Genomic DNA, 17,286 nt, shown 5'->3' with positions numbered 1-17,286 from the left:
ATTGAAGGGCTTATGAGCCAGAAAGAATACAGCATGACACAGGCTGGGAGTTCACATAAAAAGGCCAGACATAGGTCCTAGAAATTAAGAGTGATACCTTTAACCTAGCACTGTTGGCTTACGCCTGTAATCCTAGCTACTCAGGAGTCTGAGATCTGAGGATCACAGTTCAAAGCCAGCTGGTGCAGCAAAGTCCATGAGACTCTTATCTCCAATTAACCACCAGAAAACGGGAAGTTGCGCTGTAACTCAAGTGGTAGAGCACTAGCCTTGAACTGAAGAGCTGAGGGACAGCGCCCAGGCCCAGAGTTCAACCAAAAACAACATCAACAACAACAACAACAAAAAGAGTGATACCTTAAAAAAAAAACTCCCTCAGCAGCTGGAAATCAGGTATGTGCTGATCCCCATGTGTAAAGATAGGCTGTGGGAGGATAGGGATAGAGTTTGGGGGAGGGAGCCATAATGGAGAAACTTTAGGATATCAACCCTTTCCTTCATAGGCAGGCAGATATCTCAAAGGCAGAATGGAAGAATCATTACTAAGCCGGATACCATCCCGGGGTGGAGTCAACTTTCTAAATGTAGCCCGGACCTACATACCCAACACAAAGGTGGAATGTCATTACACCCTCCCCCCAGGCACCGTGCCCAGTGCCAGTGACTGGATTGGCATCTTCAAGGTATGTCTTTGGGTTCAGGGTTTTGGGACACTGGTTGGTTGAAATATGGGGAATGACTAGGTTGATAGAGAGGAAGATGGCACAGATGACAGAGGCCATTTGTAGAAGCAAAAGGCATCTTCTTTCTCTCCTACCCTTGCTTTCTCCTGACATTACTGTCCCTTTACTTACTTTATCTCTTATCCCTGCCACCATAACACCATCCTCCTCCCTCATTCAATCTCTCTGCCTCTTTTATCATCCATACATGGTAGACCCATCTCCTTACGCCTCTCCTCCCTTACATTGTCACAGGTGGAAGCTGCCTGTGTTCGGGATTACCACACTTTTGTATGGTCGTCAGTGCCAGAAAGCACAACTGATGGCTCCCCTACTCATGCCAGTGTCCAGTTCCAAGGTACAAAGAAAGATGGGAACATTGGAGGGAGGAGCCAAGGGTTTAAGCCAAGGCTTAAAGGATGGTAGTGGGCTTAGAAACACAAAAGGCGCAGAAGACAAAGAAAAGTATAAATGATGTCAGAGCCTGTAGTCCCAGCTATTGGGAAAGCTGAAACAGGGAGATTACTTGAGCCCAGGAATCCAAGGCTGGTTTGAGCAATATAAAGAGAACCTATCTCAAAATAAACAAGTAAATAGTCATTACATCAAATACAGAGCCATGGGGTTCTCATTGAGCCAGATAAAATAGATTGTTAGAGAGTAACTGGTCCTACCACTTACCCAAAAAAGGAGAAACTCTCCCCTTATGGAACTAGGGGTAGGAAAGAGGGCAGGGTAGAAGAGGGTGGTCATAAGATTCAAGAAGACATACCTTGATACAAAGCTCGCAATTTGGACTTGGGTAGATGACTAAACCTCTGTGTGACTATTAACAGTAAAATGGGATGCCAATTTATAGGGACAGTAGGAGGACTTGAAATGCTACAGGTAAAAACATTCATGCAATGCTTGCCACATGGTGGGCACTCAATAAATGGCAACTAGCATATACTATGAGGATGAGAGAAGGGCAGAGGTTTAGGAAAAAGGAAGCAGAAGGCTAAGGAGACAGGAGGAGGAGAGTATCCTACAGAACAGAAATAGCCTATAGGAGGTGGAAGGGGGAAGCAGTATAGGAGACAGAGCCACAGACAGTGGACATTGTGGCAATCTAAGGAGAAGAGGGACCTGCTGAGACTTGAAAGTCTGGGATCATATTAGGGTCCTCAGTCCATTCTTCTTCCTACAGCTAGTTACCTGCCCAAACCGGGGGCTCAACTCTACCAGTTCCGATACGTGAATCGCCAGGGACGGGTGTGTGGGCAGAGCCCCCCCTTCCAGTTCCGAGAGCCAAGGCCCATGGATGAGCTGGTGACCCTGGAAGAAGCTGATGGTGGCTCTGACATTCTGCTGGTTGTCCCCAAGGCCACTGTGCTACAGGTAAAAAAAGGACAACAGACTTGTAACAACTTCATGTAGACGGCAACATATGAAGCAGGAAAGCAAGCTATCCCCAGGCAAGTGTAACTTTCTGCCCTAGAGGAAGAGCTACAGGGTAGAAGGAGGCCACTCCAGGAAAGAGAGAATGGGAGCTGCCTACAGAACAAGGGAGGAGAGGCAGCAGATTGGTGGGGTCCCAGCCCTGTCCTGTCCATTCAGCACAGAGACACTAACTATAGATGGCTCTTAACACTTCAGGTGTGCTTAATCCAAATTGAGGTACATCACTAGCAAGATAATTGCTGGGTGAAGACAGTATTAAAAAAACATATTGTAAAAGAGCTCAATGATTTATAAACTGATTACACGATAAGTATGATAATTTGAATTTGACTGGGTTAAAGAAGGTATTGTAACAATGTGTATCACGTATTTCTTGTTACTTTTTAGAAATGGCAGCTAGGCTGGGAAGGTGGCTCAGTGGTAGAGTGCCTGCCTCGCATGCATGAGGCCCTGGGTTCAATTCCTCAGCACCACATAAACAGAAAAATCCAGAAGTGGCTCTGTGGCTTAAGTAGTAGAGCGCTAGTTTTGAATTGAAGAACTGAGGGACAGTGCCCAGGCCCAGAGTTCAAGCCCCACATCCAACCAAAAAACAAAAAAACAAAAGAAAGAAAGAAATGACAGCTAGGAGCCAGGCACCGGTGGCTCACGCCTGCAATTCTAGCTATTCAGGAGGCTGAGATCTGAGGACCACGGTTTAAAGCCAGCCCAGGCAGGAAAGTCTGTGAGACTCTTATCTCCAATAAACCACCAGAAAACCAGAGTTGGCATTATAGCTCAAGCAGTAGAGCATTCGCCTTGAGCTGAAGAGCTCAGGGACAGTGCCCAAGCCCAGAGTTCAAGCCCCATGACCAACAAAAATAAATAAATAAAAATAAAAAAAAGAATTGGCAGCTAGGAAATTTAAACTTTCATGTGAACCAGGCACTGGTGGTTCATGGTTCATGCCTGTAATTGTAGCTACTCAAGGGGCTGAGATCTGAAGATTGTGGATCAAAGCCAGCCCAGGCAGGAAAATCTGTGAAATTCTTTTTTTTTTTTTTGTCTTTTCTTTTTTTGGTACTGGGTATCAAACCCAGGACATTGCACTTACTAGGCAAGCACTTTGCCACTGAGCTACATTCTGGCCCAAATCTGTGAAACTCTTATCTCCAATTAACCACCAGAAAATCTGAAGTGGCACTGTGGCTCAAAGTGGTAGAACACTAGCTTTGAGCAGAAGAACTCAGGGACAGTGCCTGGGCCATGAGTTCAAGTCCCAAGGCTGACCAAAACACAAATTTTTTTTTTAGTTGGTGGTGGGCTTGAACTCTGGGCCTGGGTACTGTCCCTAAGCTCTTCAGTTCAAGATGGGTGCTCAACCACTTGAGCCACAGCACTACGTCTGGTTCTCTGGTAGTTAATTGAAGATAAGAGTCTTACAGACTTTCCTGCCTGGGCTGGCTTTGAACCATGATCCTCAGATCTCAGTCTTCTAAGTAGCGAGGATTACAGGTGTGAGCCACTAGCGTCTGGCCAAATAAATTTTTTCATGTGGCTTGTATTACTAGTGGACTAGATAGAGAGGAATTAGAGAATAGAGGCAAATATTAGCAAGGAAGACTTCCTCAGTGAAGGTGAGGAACCTGTGAGGAGGCAGTAATTTACTTCCTGAGGAGCTCCATAGATGAGAGTGGATAGCCTTTCTATAATACGGACAATCCTGCCTTCTAGAACCCCAACTCTAATAAGTGCATGGAGGGATTCTGCCACACACCAAGCCTCCCCTGCTCACCCTTTTGCATCTCATTCCATCACGGCTTCCCAGTGCTGAAATGTATCTAGAGAATAGCCAGACATTAGAACCGGTGCCTCACAGGCACACTCCTCTCACCTTGTCCCCGTAGAACCAGCTGGATGAGAGCCAGCAAGAACGGAATGACCTGATGCAACTGAAGCTGCAGTTGGAGGAGCAGGTGACAGAGCTGAGGAGCCGGGTGCAGGAGCTGGAGCCAGCCCTGGCCACCACCAGACGGGAGCATGCAGAGCTCACAGAGCAATACAAGGTAAGAATCAGGCCTTGGAGGGAATGGGAGCTGAGGGCGCGCTCAGAGTCCAAAATCAAAAGAGAGGAAAGGAGAGATATTCGCTGGCTTTTAAGATGAACTTAGGTCAGACATTGGTGGTTCATGCTTGTAATCCTCAGGAGGCAGATATCTGAGGATTGTGGTTCAAAATCAGTCTGGGTAGGAAAATCCATGAGATACTTTTATCTCATTAACTAGCAAAGGCCAGAAGTAGAGGTGTAGCTCAAGAGGTAGAACACCAGCCTCGAACCTGAAAAGCTAAGGGACAGTGCCCAGGCTCTGAGTTCAATCCCCAGTATTGGCACCAAGAGAAAAATAAAAGACAATCTTGACATCAAAGAAGTAGGTTTCTGAGAGAGAAAGGGGATTACCTCCCCTATAAAGTGGAGATGGCCATATTCCCAGGTAAAGCCATGGCCCCATACATTTCCTTTTGAAGAAAGGTGGTAGACCAGAGCTAGAAGTGATCCAGTGCTTTTGTGTTCCTGTGAAACTTCTGTCCTGCTCTTTGAGAGATGAATTTCACCCTCTGTCTCCTTCCTTTGGGACTTGAATTCCAGGGGCTTTCTCGGTCCTATGGGGAGCTCACAGAGGAGAGGGACATCCTGAGCCAGCAACAGGGAGATCACGTAGCGCGCATCCTGGAGCTGGAGGATGACATCCAAACCATCAGTGAGAAAGTGCTGACAAAGGAGGTGGAGCTGGACAGGTGAGCCCCGCCCCTTCTATCGCTTCTCATTTCCAGTGACCTCCACACTCCAGCCTCCTGTTTCAGATGCCTGCTTTCTGTCTCATCTGGTTTCTGTGTCCTTTCTCTCCCTAGGGGTAATCCTCTTACTGGAGATTCTTTCTGCTGATTCTCTTCCATCTTTCCTGATGCTATGCTGTGTTTCCCACCTTCAGAAACAATCGTAGTTGCCACTTACTGCAGCAAAAGCTAAGCAGAACTAGTAGTGAAGGATTTGAAAGAAGAGATAGGCTAGAACATGTAAGATAAGAGAGGATGGATTTCAAATTTTACTTGAGGATGGTATACCTCTGAGTCTCAGCTACTTGGGAAGCTGAGGCAGGAGGATAGGGTAGCCTGAGCTCAAGAATTTGATGACAGCCTGGACAACATAGCCAGACCCTGTCTCAAGAATATTTTTAACCACAGGAGAGACACAGATTCTATTTTCATTACTAAGAGATGTTTAGCTAAAGTTAGAGCTCAGTGATAGAGCACTTGCCTAGATTGGCTTTTAATGTAAGACTGGCTTGCAATCCCTGGTACTGGAAAAAAGAAAGAGTGGGACTGGTAATCCAGAAGTGTTATGAAATCTCTCTCTCTCTCTCTCTCTCTCTCTCTCTCTCTCTCCCCTCTCTCTCTCCTCTCCCTTTTCCTCCTTCTCTTCCTCTCTCTCCCTTTCTCCTCCTCTGTCCCTCTTTCTTCTGTCCATCTCTTCCTCTCTCCCTGTCTCATGCCAGTACTGAGGACTGAACTCAAGGCCTGCATGCTGTCCCTTTTCTTTTTTGTTCAAGGCTAGCACTTTTTCACTTGAGCCACACTTCTACTTCCAGCTTTTTTGGTGGTCAATTGGAGATGAGAGTCTCAAATACTTTTCTCCTTGGGCTATTTTTGGAACTTAGCCTCCTGAGTAGCTAGGATTATAGATGTGAGCCATCATGCCTTGGTGATTCTGATCTCTTGAGTGAGTGAAAATAGCCAGGGAACCATCAACAGAACATTCCTTAAAATGCTACATAAAGCAAAAGGTTAAATGGCTTGTATTTAGATCATACTCTAGAGCTAGAAACTATGGGTTCTTGAGATTTTGAACTAGATTCTCTGGTGTGGGGAGTTGAGCATTCCAGAAGTGGAGGTCTAGGCCTTGAGGGGCACCAGTGGAAGAACACAGGACAAAGTTCTGAGTCCTCAGTCCTTCTCTGGATTACCAGATGATCCAGCATGTTGTCCCCACTCACAGGGTTAGAGACACAGTAAAGGCCCTGACTCGGGAACAAGAGAAACTCATGGGCCAGCTGAAGGAAGTCCAAGCAGACAAGGAGCAAAGTGAGGTAAGCAGAGCTGCTTTGCTTTCTCAGTTGTTCCGCCTGTGTTCATCAAGGATTGTGAGGTCAAGGCCATTTTTGGCTGGTAAGCCATTGTCTAAAAGAAGAAATAGGCGAGGTGCTTGTAGCTCATGCCTTTAATCCTAGCTACTCAGGAGGCTGAGATCTGAAGATCACAGTTCAAAGTCAGCCCGGGCAGGAAAGTCCATGAGACTCTTATCTCCAATAAACCACTAGAAAATCAGAAGTGGCACTGTAGCTCAAGCGGTAGAGCTCTTGCCTTGAGCTGAAAAGCGCAGGGACAGCGCCCAAGCCCGGAGTTCAAGCCCCATGACCAGCAAAAAAAAAAAGAAAAAGAAGAAATAGATAAACATGGGGTAAAAGAAAGGAAGAAGAGCCGGGTGCTGGTAGCTCACGCCTGTAATCCTAGCTACTCAGGAGGCTGAGATCTGAGGATCACAGTTCAAAGCCAGCCTGGGCAGGAAACTCCATGAGACTTATCTCCAATAAAAAAAAAAAACTAGAAAACCAGAAGTGGTGCTTTGGCTCAAGCGGTAGAGCGCTCGCCTTGAGCTGAAGAGTGCAGGGACAGCACCCAAGCCCAACAACCGACAAAAAAAGAAAGGAAGAAGAAAAGGATGTATGAACTAGCCTACTACTTCCAACTTTTTTATTTCTAGAACACTTCTTCTCCTGCCCTGAATGAAGTTTTACATCTTATGTGGGAACCTCGCAGTTTAAATCAATAAAAGCAGCATTTAATTTTAGTTTATGAATTCAAATGTAATGCATGTACTTATCAAGTAATGAAAGCAATTAAGTGGCTGGGCATGGTGCTATATGCCTATAATCCCAGCATTCTAGAGGCTTAAGAGATCGAAAGTTTGAGTCTGGGTTGATGTGTGACCCTAGCTCAAAAAAGAAAGGCAAGCCAGGTGCCGGTGGCTCATACCTGTAATCCTAGCTATTAAGGAGGCTGAGATCTGAGGATCATGGTTCAAAGCCAGCCTGGGCAGGAAAGTCCCTGAGACTCTTATCTCCAGTAAACCACTAGAAAACCAGAAGTGGTGCTATGGCTTAAGCGGTAGAGCACTCTCCTTGAGCTGAAGAGCACAGCACCCAAGCCCAGAGTTCAAGCCCCAGGATCAATCAGGAAAAAAAAAGGCAAATAAATAAATAAATATAAATATATATGTGTGTATATACACATATATACATATATATACATGTATGTATACATGTATTATAACGTGTGTGTGTGTGTGTGTGTGTGTGTGTAGTTATAGGAGCTTGAATTCAGGGCCTGGGCACTGTCGCGCTCAAGGGAACCTGGCTAATTATTTTTGATGGATACCAAACTTTAAAATTAGAGATAATGAATGTTCTGTCAGCATTAATAATGAATGTATTTCTGCATTTTGTTTGGTTGTACAGTATTGCACACACTTGAGTTGCACACAAGTAGGTGCAAATAATCACATATTTTAAACTGTTCACCTTGCAATCTGTTTATAGGTTTCTTCCATAAAAACATAATAGACTTTTTTCTGAGGTTATTTAGAAGCACACATTGATGAATTAGTGATTTCTATTATGTTAACTTGAGCACTTAGGTAATTTTTTTTTTGGTTGGTCGTTTGGATTGAACTCTGGGCCTGGGCACTGTCCCTAGCTCTTCAGCTCAAGGCTAGTGCTCTACCACTAGAGCCACATCGCCACTTCTGGTTTTCTGGTGGTTTATTGGAGATAAGAGTTTCACAGCTTTTCCTGACAGGACTGGCTTTGAACCATGATCCTCAGATCTCAGCCTCCTGAATAGCTAGGATTACAGGTGTGAGCCACCAGTGCCCAGCTTAAAATTAGTTTTTTTTTGTTTTGTTTTGTCAGTTGTGGGGGCTGAACTCTGGGCCTGGACGCTGTCTCTCAGCTCTTCAGCTCAAGGCTAGCACCCTACCATTTAAGCCACAGCGCCACTTTCGGCTCTTTTTCTGCTTATGTGGTGCTGAGGAATTAATCCCAGGGCCTCATGCATGGAAGGCAAGCACTCTACCACTGAGCCAACTTCCCAGCCCCTGATGTTTTCTTAAAAAACTATTTACAGAATGTTAATCTGATTGCCTTGTGGAAAATAAACTAGTTTTGAGGTTATTCAGTCATCTAAGAAATAACTAAAACCTGAGTTAATGTGGCAGTAATAGGAAAAGAAAAATGGCTTTGTCCAAGGTGGAAGCTGGCTTTCCTGTGGGCATTGGGGAGAAAACAGTGCTAAGCATAGCACCAAAATATCCAGCCTGGGCAACATGGTAAGTAGAAATGAGACTTGAAAAGATAAGGCAAGTCCAGGTATGGTGGCTTAGCCTGTAATCTCAGCACTCAGAAAGCAGAAGTCAATGGATCATGAGTTTGAGGCCAGCCTATACTACTGGGATGAGAGGTAGGAAATGTAGAATATGCTGTTTGAAAGGCCTGTAGGACATTCAAACTGAGTTTTGATTTAAACAGAAAAGGAGGAAGGTAGAAGTGTAATGGGGGACACCTACATCTAAGACCCCAGACTGTGATGCTTATGGCAGCTGGAAACCAGATGTTCAAAAGCAAGTCCCTTTCGGCTGCAGACTCAAGTGCTTGCAAGCTGAGTGCCAGTGGTTCACACCTATAATCCTAGCTACTCAGGAGGCTGAGATCTAAGAACTGTTGTTCAAAGCCAGCCTAGGCAGGAATGTTGTAAAACTCTTACCTCCAGTGAACTGTCAAAAAACTGAAAGTGGAGGCATGGTTCCAAGGGGTAGAGCACTAGCCTCGAGTACAAAAGTTGAGAAACAAGCACGCAGGCCCTGATTTTAACTCCAAGACTGGCACCAAAAAAAAAATTGATAAGTACTGGCAAGAACCAAATGCTTAAGTTTGTGTTTAATCTAAAAGATGGACCTTAACATTTCCCTCATCACAACAACAGAGGTCACTTGCTTCCTAGCCTTTTCTTACCTACTTTCTGCTGCCATCAGGCCGAGCTCCAAGTGGCACGAAAAGAGAACCATCGCTTAAACATGGAGCTGCAGGAGGCCAAGGGCCAACAGGAGGAACAGAGTGCTCAGACCCAGCGCCTGAAGGACAAGGTGGCTCACATGAAGGACACCCTCAGCCAGGCCCAACAGAGAGTGGTGAGTGAAGATCCTCAGACAGCAGGAAGCGGTGCCAGGTCCAAACACTAGTTATAGAAGTATTTGGATGTCCATAGACAAGGGTCAAAAACATGACTACGTGAATAGCACTGTTCTCAATGCTATTGCATTTGGGATGGGAGAGAGATGGTTCATGAGTGATTCATTGGGAACACTGATCTCTGTCCCCTTTATCCTGAGGCTGAGCTGGAGCCCCTGAAGGAGCAGCTTCGCGGAGTTCAGGAGCTTGCAGCCTCAAGCCAGCAGAAAGCTGCTCTGCTCGGGGAAGAGTTGGCCAGCGCTGCAGGAGCAAGGGACCGCACCATAGCTGAGCTGCACCGCAGCCGCCTGGAGGTGGCTGAAGTCAATGGCAGGCTGGCTGAGCTCAGTCTGCACCTGAAAGAGGAAAAGTGCCAATGGAGCAAGGAGCGGGCCGGGCTACTGCAGAATGTGGAGGTAGAGGGCAGTGGGAACTGTCAGTCTCACCTACATGTGATCAGGCCCTTCTGGAGCACGGAAGCAGAGGAAGCAGGTGCCAGTGGCTCATGCCTGAAATTCTAGCTATTCAGGAGGTTGAGATCTGAGGATCGCAGCTCAGACAGCCTGAGCAGTCACGTCCATAGATAAAATTGGAGATCCATCTCCCATTCACCAGCAAAGAAAGCTAATGAAAGTGCCAGCCCGGCCAAGTGCCAATGGCTCATGCCTGTAATCCTAGCTACTCAGGAGACTGAGATCTGAGGATCATGACTTGAAGCTAGCTCATGCAGAAAAGCCCATGAGACTTTATTTCCAATAAACTGCCAAAAAGTGAGAAGTGGAGCTGTGGCTCAAGTGGTAGAATGCTAGCCTTGAGCCCTAGGTTCTAAGTTCAAGCCTCGTGACTGGCACCTCCCCCCCTTGCAAAAAAAAAGAGCCAGTTTCTAACACACACACACACACACACACACACACGAAGAACCTCAGAAGACTTGGGGGAGCACCTTCAGGGAAGGCACCCTTTGCCTTCAAGGATATGGTTAGGACTAAGTCTTCATCACCATAACAACTTCCTTAGTTACCAATCTTAGTTGCTATCTTTAGTCTTCCTTAGTTACCATCTTCCTGGTACAGGCAGTAGGCCATGATGCTCATTGCTGATCAGCACAGCAGCTTGCTGTCTGTCATGTCCTCTACTGCATTCAAGGAGTGTGGGAAATGAAGAAGGCACTAAGGGGAAATAGCTCAGGAACAATCCAGTCCAGTAAATGAAGAGGTGCAGTGAGGAATGGCACTGTTCCAGTGGCATCCCTTTTTCCTCACCTCTGCCCTCTCGTTCTCTTTTATGACTATCTCCAGGCAGAGAAGGACAAGATCCTGAAGCTGAGTGCGGAGATCCTACGGCTAGAGAAGGCAGTGCAGGATGAGAGAAGCCAGAGCCACATGTTCAAGACAGAGCTGGCCCGGGAAAAGGATTCTAGCCTGGTGAGACTCCAGGCCACTAGGGGTCCGATCGTGTGTCCTGAGCCAAAGTGGCCCCTTCTCTCTTCCCTCTCCTCTCTCTCTCCCTCTATCCTCTTCCTCTCTGATCTGTCTTCTCTCTTTCCTCTCTCCCTCTCTCTTCTCTCTTCTCTCCTCTCTCTCCTCACTCTCCTCTTTTTCTCTCTCTGTCTCTCCTCTCTGCTCTCTGCTCTCTCTTTTCTCTCTGCTTTCTCCCTCTTTCTCTTCTCTTCTATCCTCTCTGCTCTCTCCCTCTGTTCTTTCCCTCTCTTCTCTCCTTTCTCTCCTCACTCTCATCTCCCTCTTTTTCTCTGTCTCCTCTCTGCTCTCTTTTCTCTCTCCTCTTTCCCTCGCTCTTCTCTCCTTTCTCTCCTCTCTCTCTCCTCACTCACTCTTTTTCTGTCTCTCCTCCTCTCTGCTTTCTCTTTTCTCTCTGCTCTCTCCCTCTCTCTTTCTCCTCTCTCTCTTTTCTCTCTCCTGTCTCTCCCTCTGTCCTCTCTCCTGTTTCTCTCTTCTATCCTCTCTCCTTTCTCTCCTGTCTTTTTCTCCTCTTTCTCTCCTCTCTTTCTTCTCCTCTGTCCCCCCCTCACTTCTCTAATGCCCACTTATATATAGGGTGATATCTTATTTGTATACCCCCAAGCCCCCATTGGTTTAAGTGTACAATGTCCCTTTCTGCACGTCTGGGCCACGTAGGGGTGACTCGTAGGGAAATTATAGAGGTCCTTGCTGTGATCAAGACCCGTAGTTGGGGAGGTTATTGAGGAGACTGAGTCTCCAGGGAAGGAGGAACATTGCATGTGTCAGAGCAGGAGAGGAGCGGAGGGTGGGGCAGCCTGGTGTTAAAGGGCTGGTGCAGGACACCCAGACCCCAGGTTCTTGGAGGCACATTCTAGGCTCAAGGTTCCATCGGCTCTTTTCCCTCAGGTGCAGTTATCAGAAAGTAAGCGAGAGCTGACAGAGCTGCGGTCAGCCCTGCGTGTGCTTCAGAAAGAGAAAGAGCAACTGCAAGTGGAGAAGCAGGTGAGAACCCCTAACCCAGGCCTCAGCATCCAGAGAGAGCTCCAGTTACTCAGCAAAAATGGACTCAGGGATTGAAAACTCTGTATCTTCTTGTCATCTCTTGGCTTAGAAACCAGATTCTCTAAGAGGGCCCAGAGACTAAACGGGGGACCCTGGCACTTGTTATAGCTGCCTCGGCACAGGGGAGGAGTGCCAAGAGAAGGGAGGGAAATACCAATGGAGGAGAGTTCCTGGTAAGGGGATCTGCCTCCTGCCGTGAAGACATCTAATCCCAAGGAGCTCAAGTTCACCAGAGCCAGGGAAGGCTGGGTAAGCCAGCAAGACGGGCACCTTCCCAGCCCCCAGCACCTGCCTCTTTCTTCCCCAAACTGCAGGAACTGCTAGAGTACATGAGGAAGTTGGAGGCCCGCCTGGAGAAGGTGGCAGATGAGAAGTGGGATGAGGATGCTGCTACAGAGGACGAGGAAGCCACAGCAGGGCTGAGTCTGTATACTCCCTGTCTTGTCCACTTCCCCGCCTCCCCTTCCCCTCTGGAGGAAGGCTCCACCCCATGCCCTAGGAGCTGCCTCTGCCTCCTCTGTGTTTTGCCTTTTTCCTTCCCAGACTCCAGCCCCGATTGAGTTGAACTGTCTCCCTCCTGCAGAGGAGGTGTAAGCTGATCCACCTGTCTCTCCTACAGGCTGCCCTTTGGCTCTGACAGACTCAGAAGATGAGTCCCCAGAAGACATGCGGCTCCCACCCTATGGCCTGTGTGAGCGTGGAGATCCAGGCTCCTCTCCTGCCGGGCCCCGAGAGTCTTCTGCCCTCGTTGTCATCAGCCAACCTGCACCCATTGCAGCCCACCTCTCAGGTCCAGCTGAGGACAGTAGCTCTGACTCGGTGAGCAATGAGGAGAGGCCTGGCAGAGGCAGCATGAAGGGGAGAGGGCCATTCCTGAGTCCTAACCTCGCCCCCTGGATGACACAGCAGGTCTGTGTCATCCAGGACTCTATCTTCAAGGGAGAGGAGGCAGGTTCAGCCTCTCTGCAGAGCTACCAACAGACCAACTTCAAACCCAGTCCAGCCCAGTATCCTCTCCGCTTCCACCAGTCTCCTTCCAAACACTCTCTGACCTTGCTCTTCCCTCAGCCACTCTGCTCACTGTCCCAGCCTTGGCTTCTCTTCCCTTACATGTCCCAGTGTGTCATGTCCCAGCCTGGGAACTCCTCCCCAAAACCCTGCCCTGTCTCTTTGGTGCTCAGGAGGCTGAGGATGAGAAATCAGTTCTGATGGCAGCCGTGCAGAGTGGGGGTGAGGAGGCCAGTCTGCTGCTCCCTGAACTGGGCAATGCCTTCTATGATATGGCCAGGTGAGCACAGTGGGGGAGCACAGGAGGGAAGAGGGGGGAGAGCAGTGGGAGAGGACATCCATGTGAGCTGTGTCTTCCTGCTCTGCCCCAAGCCTCCCTCTCCTTAGCCTCAGCCAAGGAAGGAGATAAACCGGGTGGTTGGCAGAGAGCCATTACCCACCGCTCCAGATCCCACGTGCCTTCAGGTCATCTCTCCCTCTGTCTTACCTTTGCATTCAGAGGCCCTGCCTTTAAACTGGCTTCTATGTTGTTCTAGCACCATCTTCCGTGGAGCCCAAATTGCCCTGCATCCCCTCTCTTCTGCCCCTGCCCCTTCCCCAACCACTAGGTAGGTACCTAGGCTCCTTGAGGGTTGAAGGGAGGTGACCAAGGCCCCCAGGGATAAGGACTGACAGAAAACAGGGATGTGGCATCTGTCTAGCTACATCTGAGACTGCTGTGCTTTGTGCACGCGCGCGCACACACACGCACATACACACATATACACACACACACAACTGTCCCAGGAGATTCTCTCTGGGAGAATTACCAGGTTGGGGGACTCAGGTATTAAAATTACCCCCTTCTGCCTTTCTTCTTCTGCCCTGATCAAGCAGTGAGGGCCTGGGAAGGAGAGATTTCATCATGAAGCCCCTGGCTTTGCCTGGATGGGAGATGGGCTCGGGCAGGGAGGGGCCATGCTGTCATCCTCCTCAGCTGGAGCGGGAAGATGAAGGACGATGTCAGACTCATTTTCAGCCTCATTAGCCAGCAGACAGAGATGGAGGGAGGAGAGCAGGAGGTTGGGGGATGGGGTCCTGCACTACAGAGACCAGCAGGGATTCAAGAAGAGAGGACATGGGAATCAGGAAAACCAAGGCATCTAGTATCATGAAGAGAAAGATGTCACCGCAGAGGCTGGCCCGGAAGGACCAGGAGGCTGCACTTAGGAGCCATATAATGTGGGGAGCCAGACACGAGTCCCTACTCCCTGAGGCCCACAAGTCAAGAAAGCAATGGAGCATGCTGACCCTCTCCCTTTCCCCTCCATCTCTCTTTAGTGGCTTTGCAGTGGGTCCCCTGTCAGAGGCCAGCACTGGGGGTCCTGGCACCCCCCCATGGAAGGAGTGTCCTATCTGTAAGGAGCGCTTCCCTGCCGACAGTGACAAGGATACCCTGGAGGACCACATGGATGGACACTTCTTTTTCAGCACCCAAGACCCTTTCACCTTCGAGTGACCTCACCTCTCCCCAGCACATGCACCAACATACACTCCCACACGCCCGCTCACCTCCCACCCGTGTTCTACCACACCAGGCTCCATGATACTCTGCTCCCTAAGAACCACTTGTGTAGGCCCTGTCTGCATCCCAAGCTTTCTAACTTCATCCTCTCCCACCTGGCTTTTTTGTCCCAGGCAGGGGTCGTCCTTGGAAGCAGTGGCTGAGTTGACCCCCTGAAGGCGCTTTTGAAGGAAGCCAGGATGGAGGAGACCTTCCCTTGTGGGAATAGAATCGTCCACTACTAGCCATGGTTGCTTGCTTCGGATATACAGCCACCCCCCCACACACTTGTGAACACACACACACATTCATACACACTCCCCTTTCTGAGGCCCCAAAGCCAGTTCCTGGGGGTCCCCACCCTCTCCTATTTGAGGTTTGTTTGTTTACCTGAATTTTTCTCTGGGTCCTGCAGCATGAATGTCATGACCTCTTCAGGCCCCTCTTAGTTCTCCGCTTTATCATTTTCTCTCTTGGTTCCCCCCCCCACATTCCTTATTTCCTTCCCCACCCCACCCCAGTCCCTTCCATGCTTTAGCTATTAAGTCTCAAGGTTTCTTTTCTATTTTTAAGGATTCTTTTACTCTCTCTCCTGCCCTTCCCCGCCACTCCGCACCCCCCACATCCTCACATGGAAAGAAATAATGTACTTGTGCCTTCTGTGAGGGATGGGGGGCGGGGAGACAAGTGCTCCCAGGTGTCCCCATTCCCCAACCCTTTCCCTCTCCAGGTCTCCCACAGCAATAAGAATCTCCCCACCATTTGCCTCCTTTCTGTAGTTTTGACAAATATATTTATATGATATGTGTAAGTGTTGTCGTAAAACGTGCTGGCATCACGAGATATAACTAGGGCAGAGGGTGCAGGCTTTGGGCTCTGAGCAACCTGAGGGTGGGGAGAGACTGGATGCTTGACCTCCCACTATGTGTCCTGGTGTGCTGGCCGCCAGGACCTTCCACGTGGGAGGTCTAGCTGGGAGAACAGTGCAGGGGGGAGAGGGCAGGTGGATGGGGTCAGGGTGCAGAGCCAGATGGAGTGTCCTGCAAGAGCCAGAAGCTTCCACTGCTCACATCGGCACTCTCCAAGATGGCCGTCCCAGGGGCATTACTCCTGAGAAGAGTGTACACCTTTGAGTAGACACTTTTTTTAGGGTTTTTGTTTCTGTTTGTTTTGTTTAAAAAAAAAACAAACCTTAATAGTGGCTTGCTGTTGGCTCACTGTAATCCTAGCTACTCAGGGCAGAAAAGTCCATGGGAAGCTCATCTCCAGTTAGCCACCCAAAAGCCAGAAGTAGAGCCATGGCTCACGTGGTAGAGTGCTAGCCTAAAGCAAAAGGAACAGCACTCTGGCCCTGAGCTTAAGCCCCAAGACCCGCACAAAAACAAAACAAAAAGCCTTAAGTGTCTGGCTCTGAAGAAAGGCGACTGCCCTTCCCTCCTTGCTTCCCTTTCTCCCTCTGTGGCATCCTCACAGACCTTTGTACAGCCTGAACTCCACAGACACAGAAACACCTTCATCCACCCTAAGCAGCGGCATAAAGCATTTATTAAGACTGGCATGCTCACCAAGGCTCCTGAGAGCCTCCTTACCAAGCACCTGTCCACAGCCCCCTTGCTTCCCATCGCCAAAGCTCCCTTATCAGCCATCCTCCATTCCCTTTAAGACCCTTGAGTGGACCAACACCACCATCCTCCATCTCCATTTACCTGGAGCCCTCCTAGCTACCCCCCTTCCAGCCCCACCTGGATGACATCTTACATCCTTCCTTCTTCCCTCACATCTCTGTCGCCTAGCAACCCCATCTCGTTCCCTGAATCCCTTCCAAGGAAATTAGAGATAATGGATCTCTACTCTCTCCATCTCAACCTCTCTTTATTGATCCTCCTTTAATGAAAGTTAATTATAACAATGATTTAATTAATAGAATCCCTCTCTTCCTTTATTGCTTCCCGTATTAAGACTATTAATAAATACGAGCTGGGCTGACAGAGGCATCCATCACCCGCCTGGGATTCTCCCCATCCCTCCTTTTACCCTCCCCCAGACCCCTCCCTCTCTTAGAGCCTATAAACTTGCCGGGGTAGTGGGGGTTAATCAGAGAGGAATTATGAGCCAACAACCCCAGCAGGAGGTGCATTTAATGAAATCACTTGTGATTTATATCTGAAGGAGGTTGGGAGGGAAGAAGCTGGGACCCACACATCCTGGCTTCCAGGAGGATGGCCCCCTAGTGCAAAGGAAGGAGAGAGAAGCAGGGGCTCAGGACCCACAGCCCCTGCTAAGCCACATGCACAAGAGCCAGGAGGCTAGATGCTCTGCCTGGAGCCCCTAATGTAGAGGCAATCGGACTGAATATGCTTTCAAGGATGGCAGGGTACGTTTTTGTTCTCATCAGCAAAACTTTACATGGTGGTCCTCACCTCCTTCCTTTCTCCCTAGCTCTGTCCTGCTTCAATTTCCCAAATCAGTTCCAGAGTCTTCCTCCATGGACTTCCCCCCCCTCCCCAGTCCCTGAACTCCCCCAGCAGGGATATCTGGAGCTTCCAGCTGTTCCTGTCTCTCTCTGCCCTCTTGCGTCTTTTTCTGGTGAGCAGTTTCACACTTTCACATCCTCACAAGCTTGAAGCCATTTCTGCTGTTTCCACATGATTGACCTCACGTGGTCAAGGCAGGGCCTGACTGGAGAGGGGTACTTGGGGTTGGGCAGGGAGGGAAGACAAGTGGATTCC

The 17,286-nt window shown here is 48.8% G+C and overlaps 1 protein-coding gene across 3 annotated transcripts; it reads left to right on the top strand.

The window, feature by feature from the left end:
* The first annotated feature begins 275 nt into the window (after positions 1-275).
* Positions 276-14,861, top strand: Calcoco1 (calcium binding and coiled-coil domain 1). Of its 3 annotated transcripts, none has more exons than XM_013032524.1 (15): positions 276-393; positions 504-683; positions 978-1,080; positions 1,912-2,102; positions 4,052-4,210; positions 4,792-4,940; positions 6,199-6,289; positions 9,289-9,444; positions 9,646-9,900; positions 10,783-10,908; positions 11,851-11,946; positions 12,321-12,429; positions 12,626-12,825; positions 13,188-13,294; positions 14,692-14,861. In XM_013032524.1, exons 2-15 carry the CDS (start codon positions 528-530, stop codon positions 14,732-14,734), a joined length of 1,941 nt encoding a protein of 646 aa, XP_012887978.1. In that variant the 5' UTR covers positions 276-393; positions 504-527; the 3' UTR covers positions 14,735-14,861. The 3 variants fall into 3 exon arrangements, with proteins under 3 accessions (XP_012887978.1, XP_012887977.1, XP_012887979.1); XM_013032523.1 differs by having other exon boundaries at positions 14,335-14,861; XM_013032525.1 differs by lacking the exon at positions 13,188-13,294.
* Positions 14,862-17,286: the final 2,425 nt, after the last annotated feature.

The sequence above is a fragment of the Dipodomys ordii genome, unplaced genomic scaffold (assembly GCF_000151885.1).
Source record: "Dipodomys ordii isolate 6190 unplaced genomic scaffold, Dord_2.0 Scaffold155, whole genome shotgun sequence".
Classification (NCBI taxonomy): Eukaryota; Metazoa; Chordata; class Mammalia; order Rodentia; family Heteromyidae; genus Dipodomys; species Dipodomys ordii.
The sequence above is the reverse complement of the archived record's forward strand: the minus strand, read 5'-3'. Positions and strand labels throughout refer to the sequence as shown.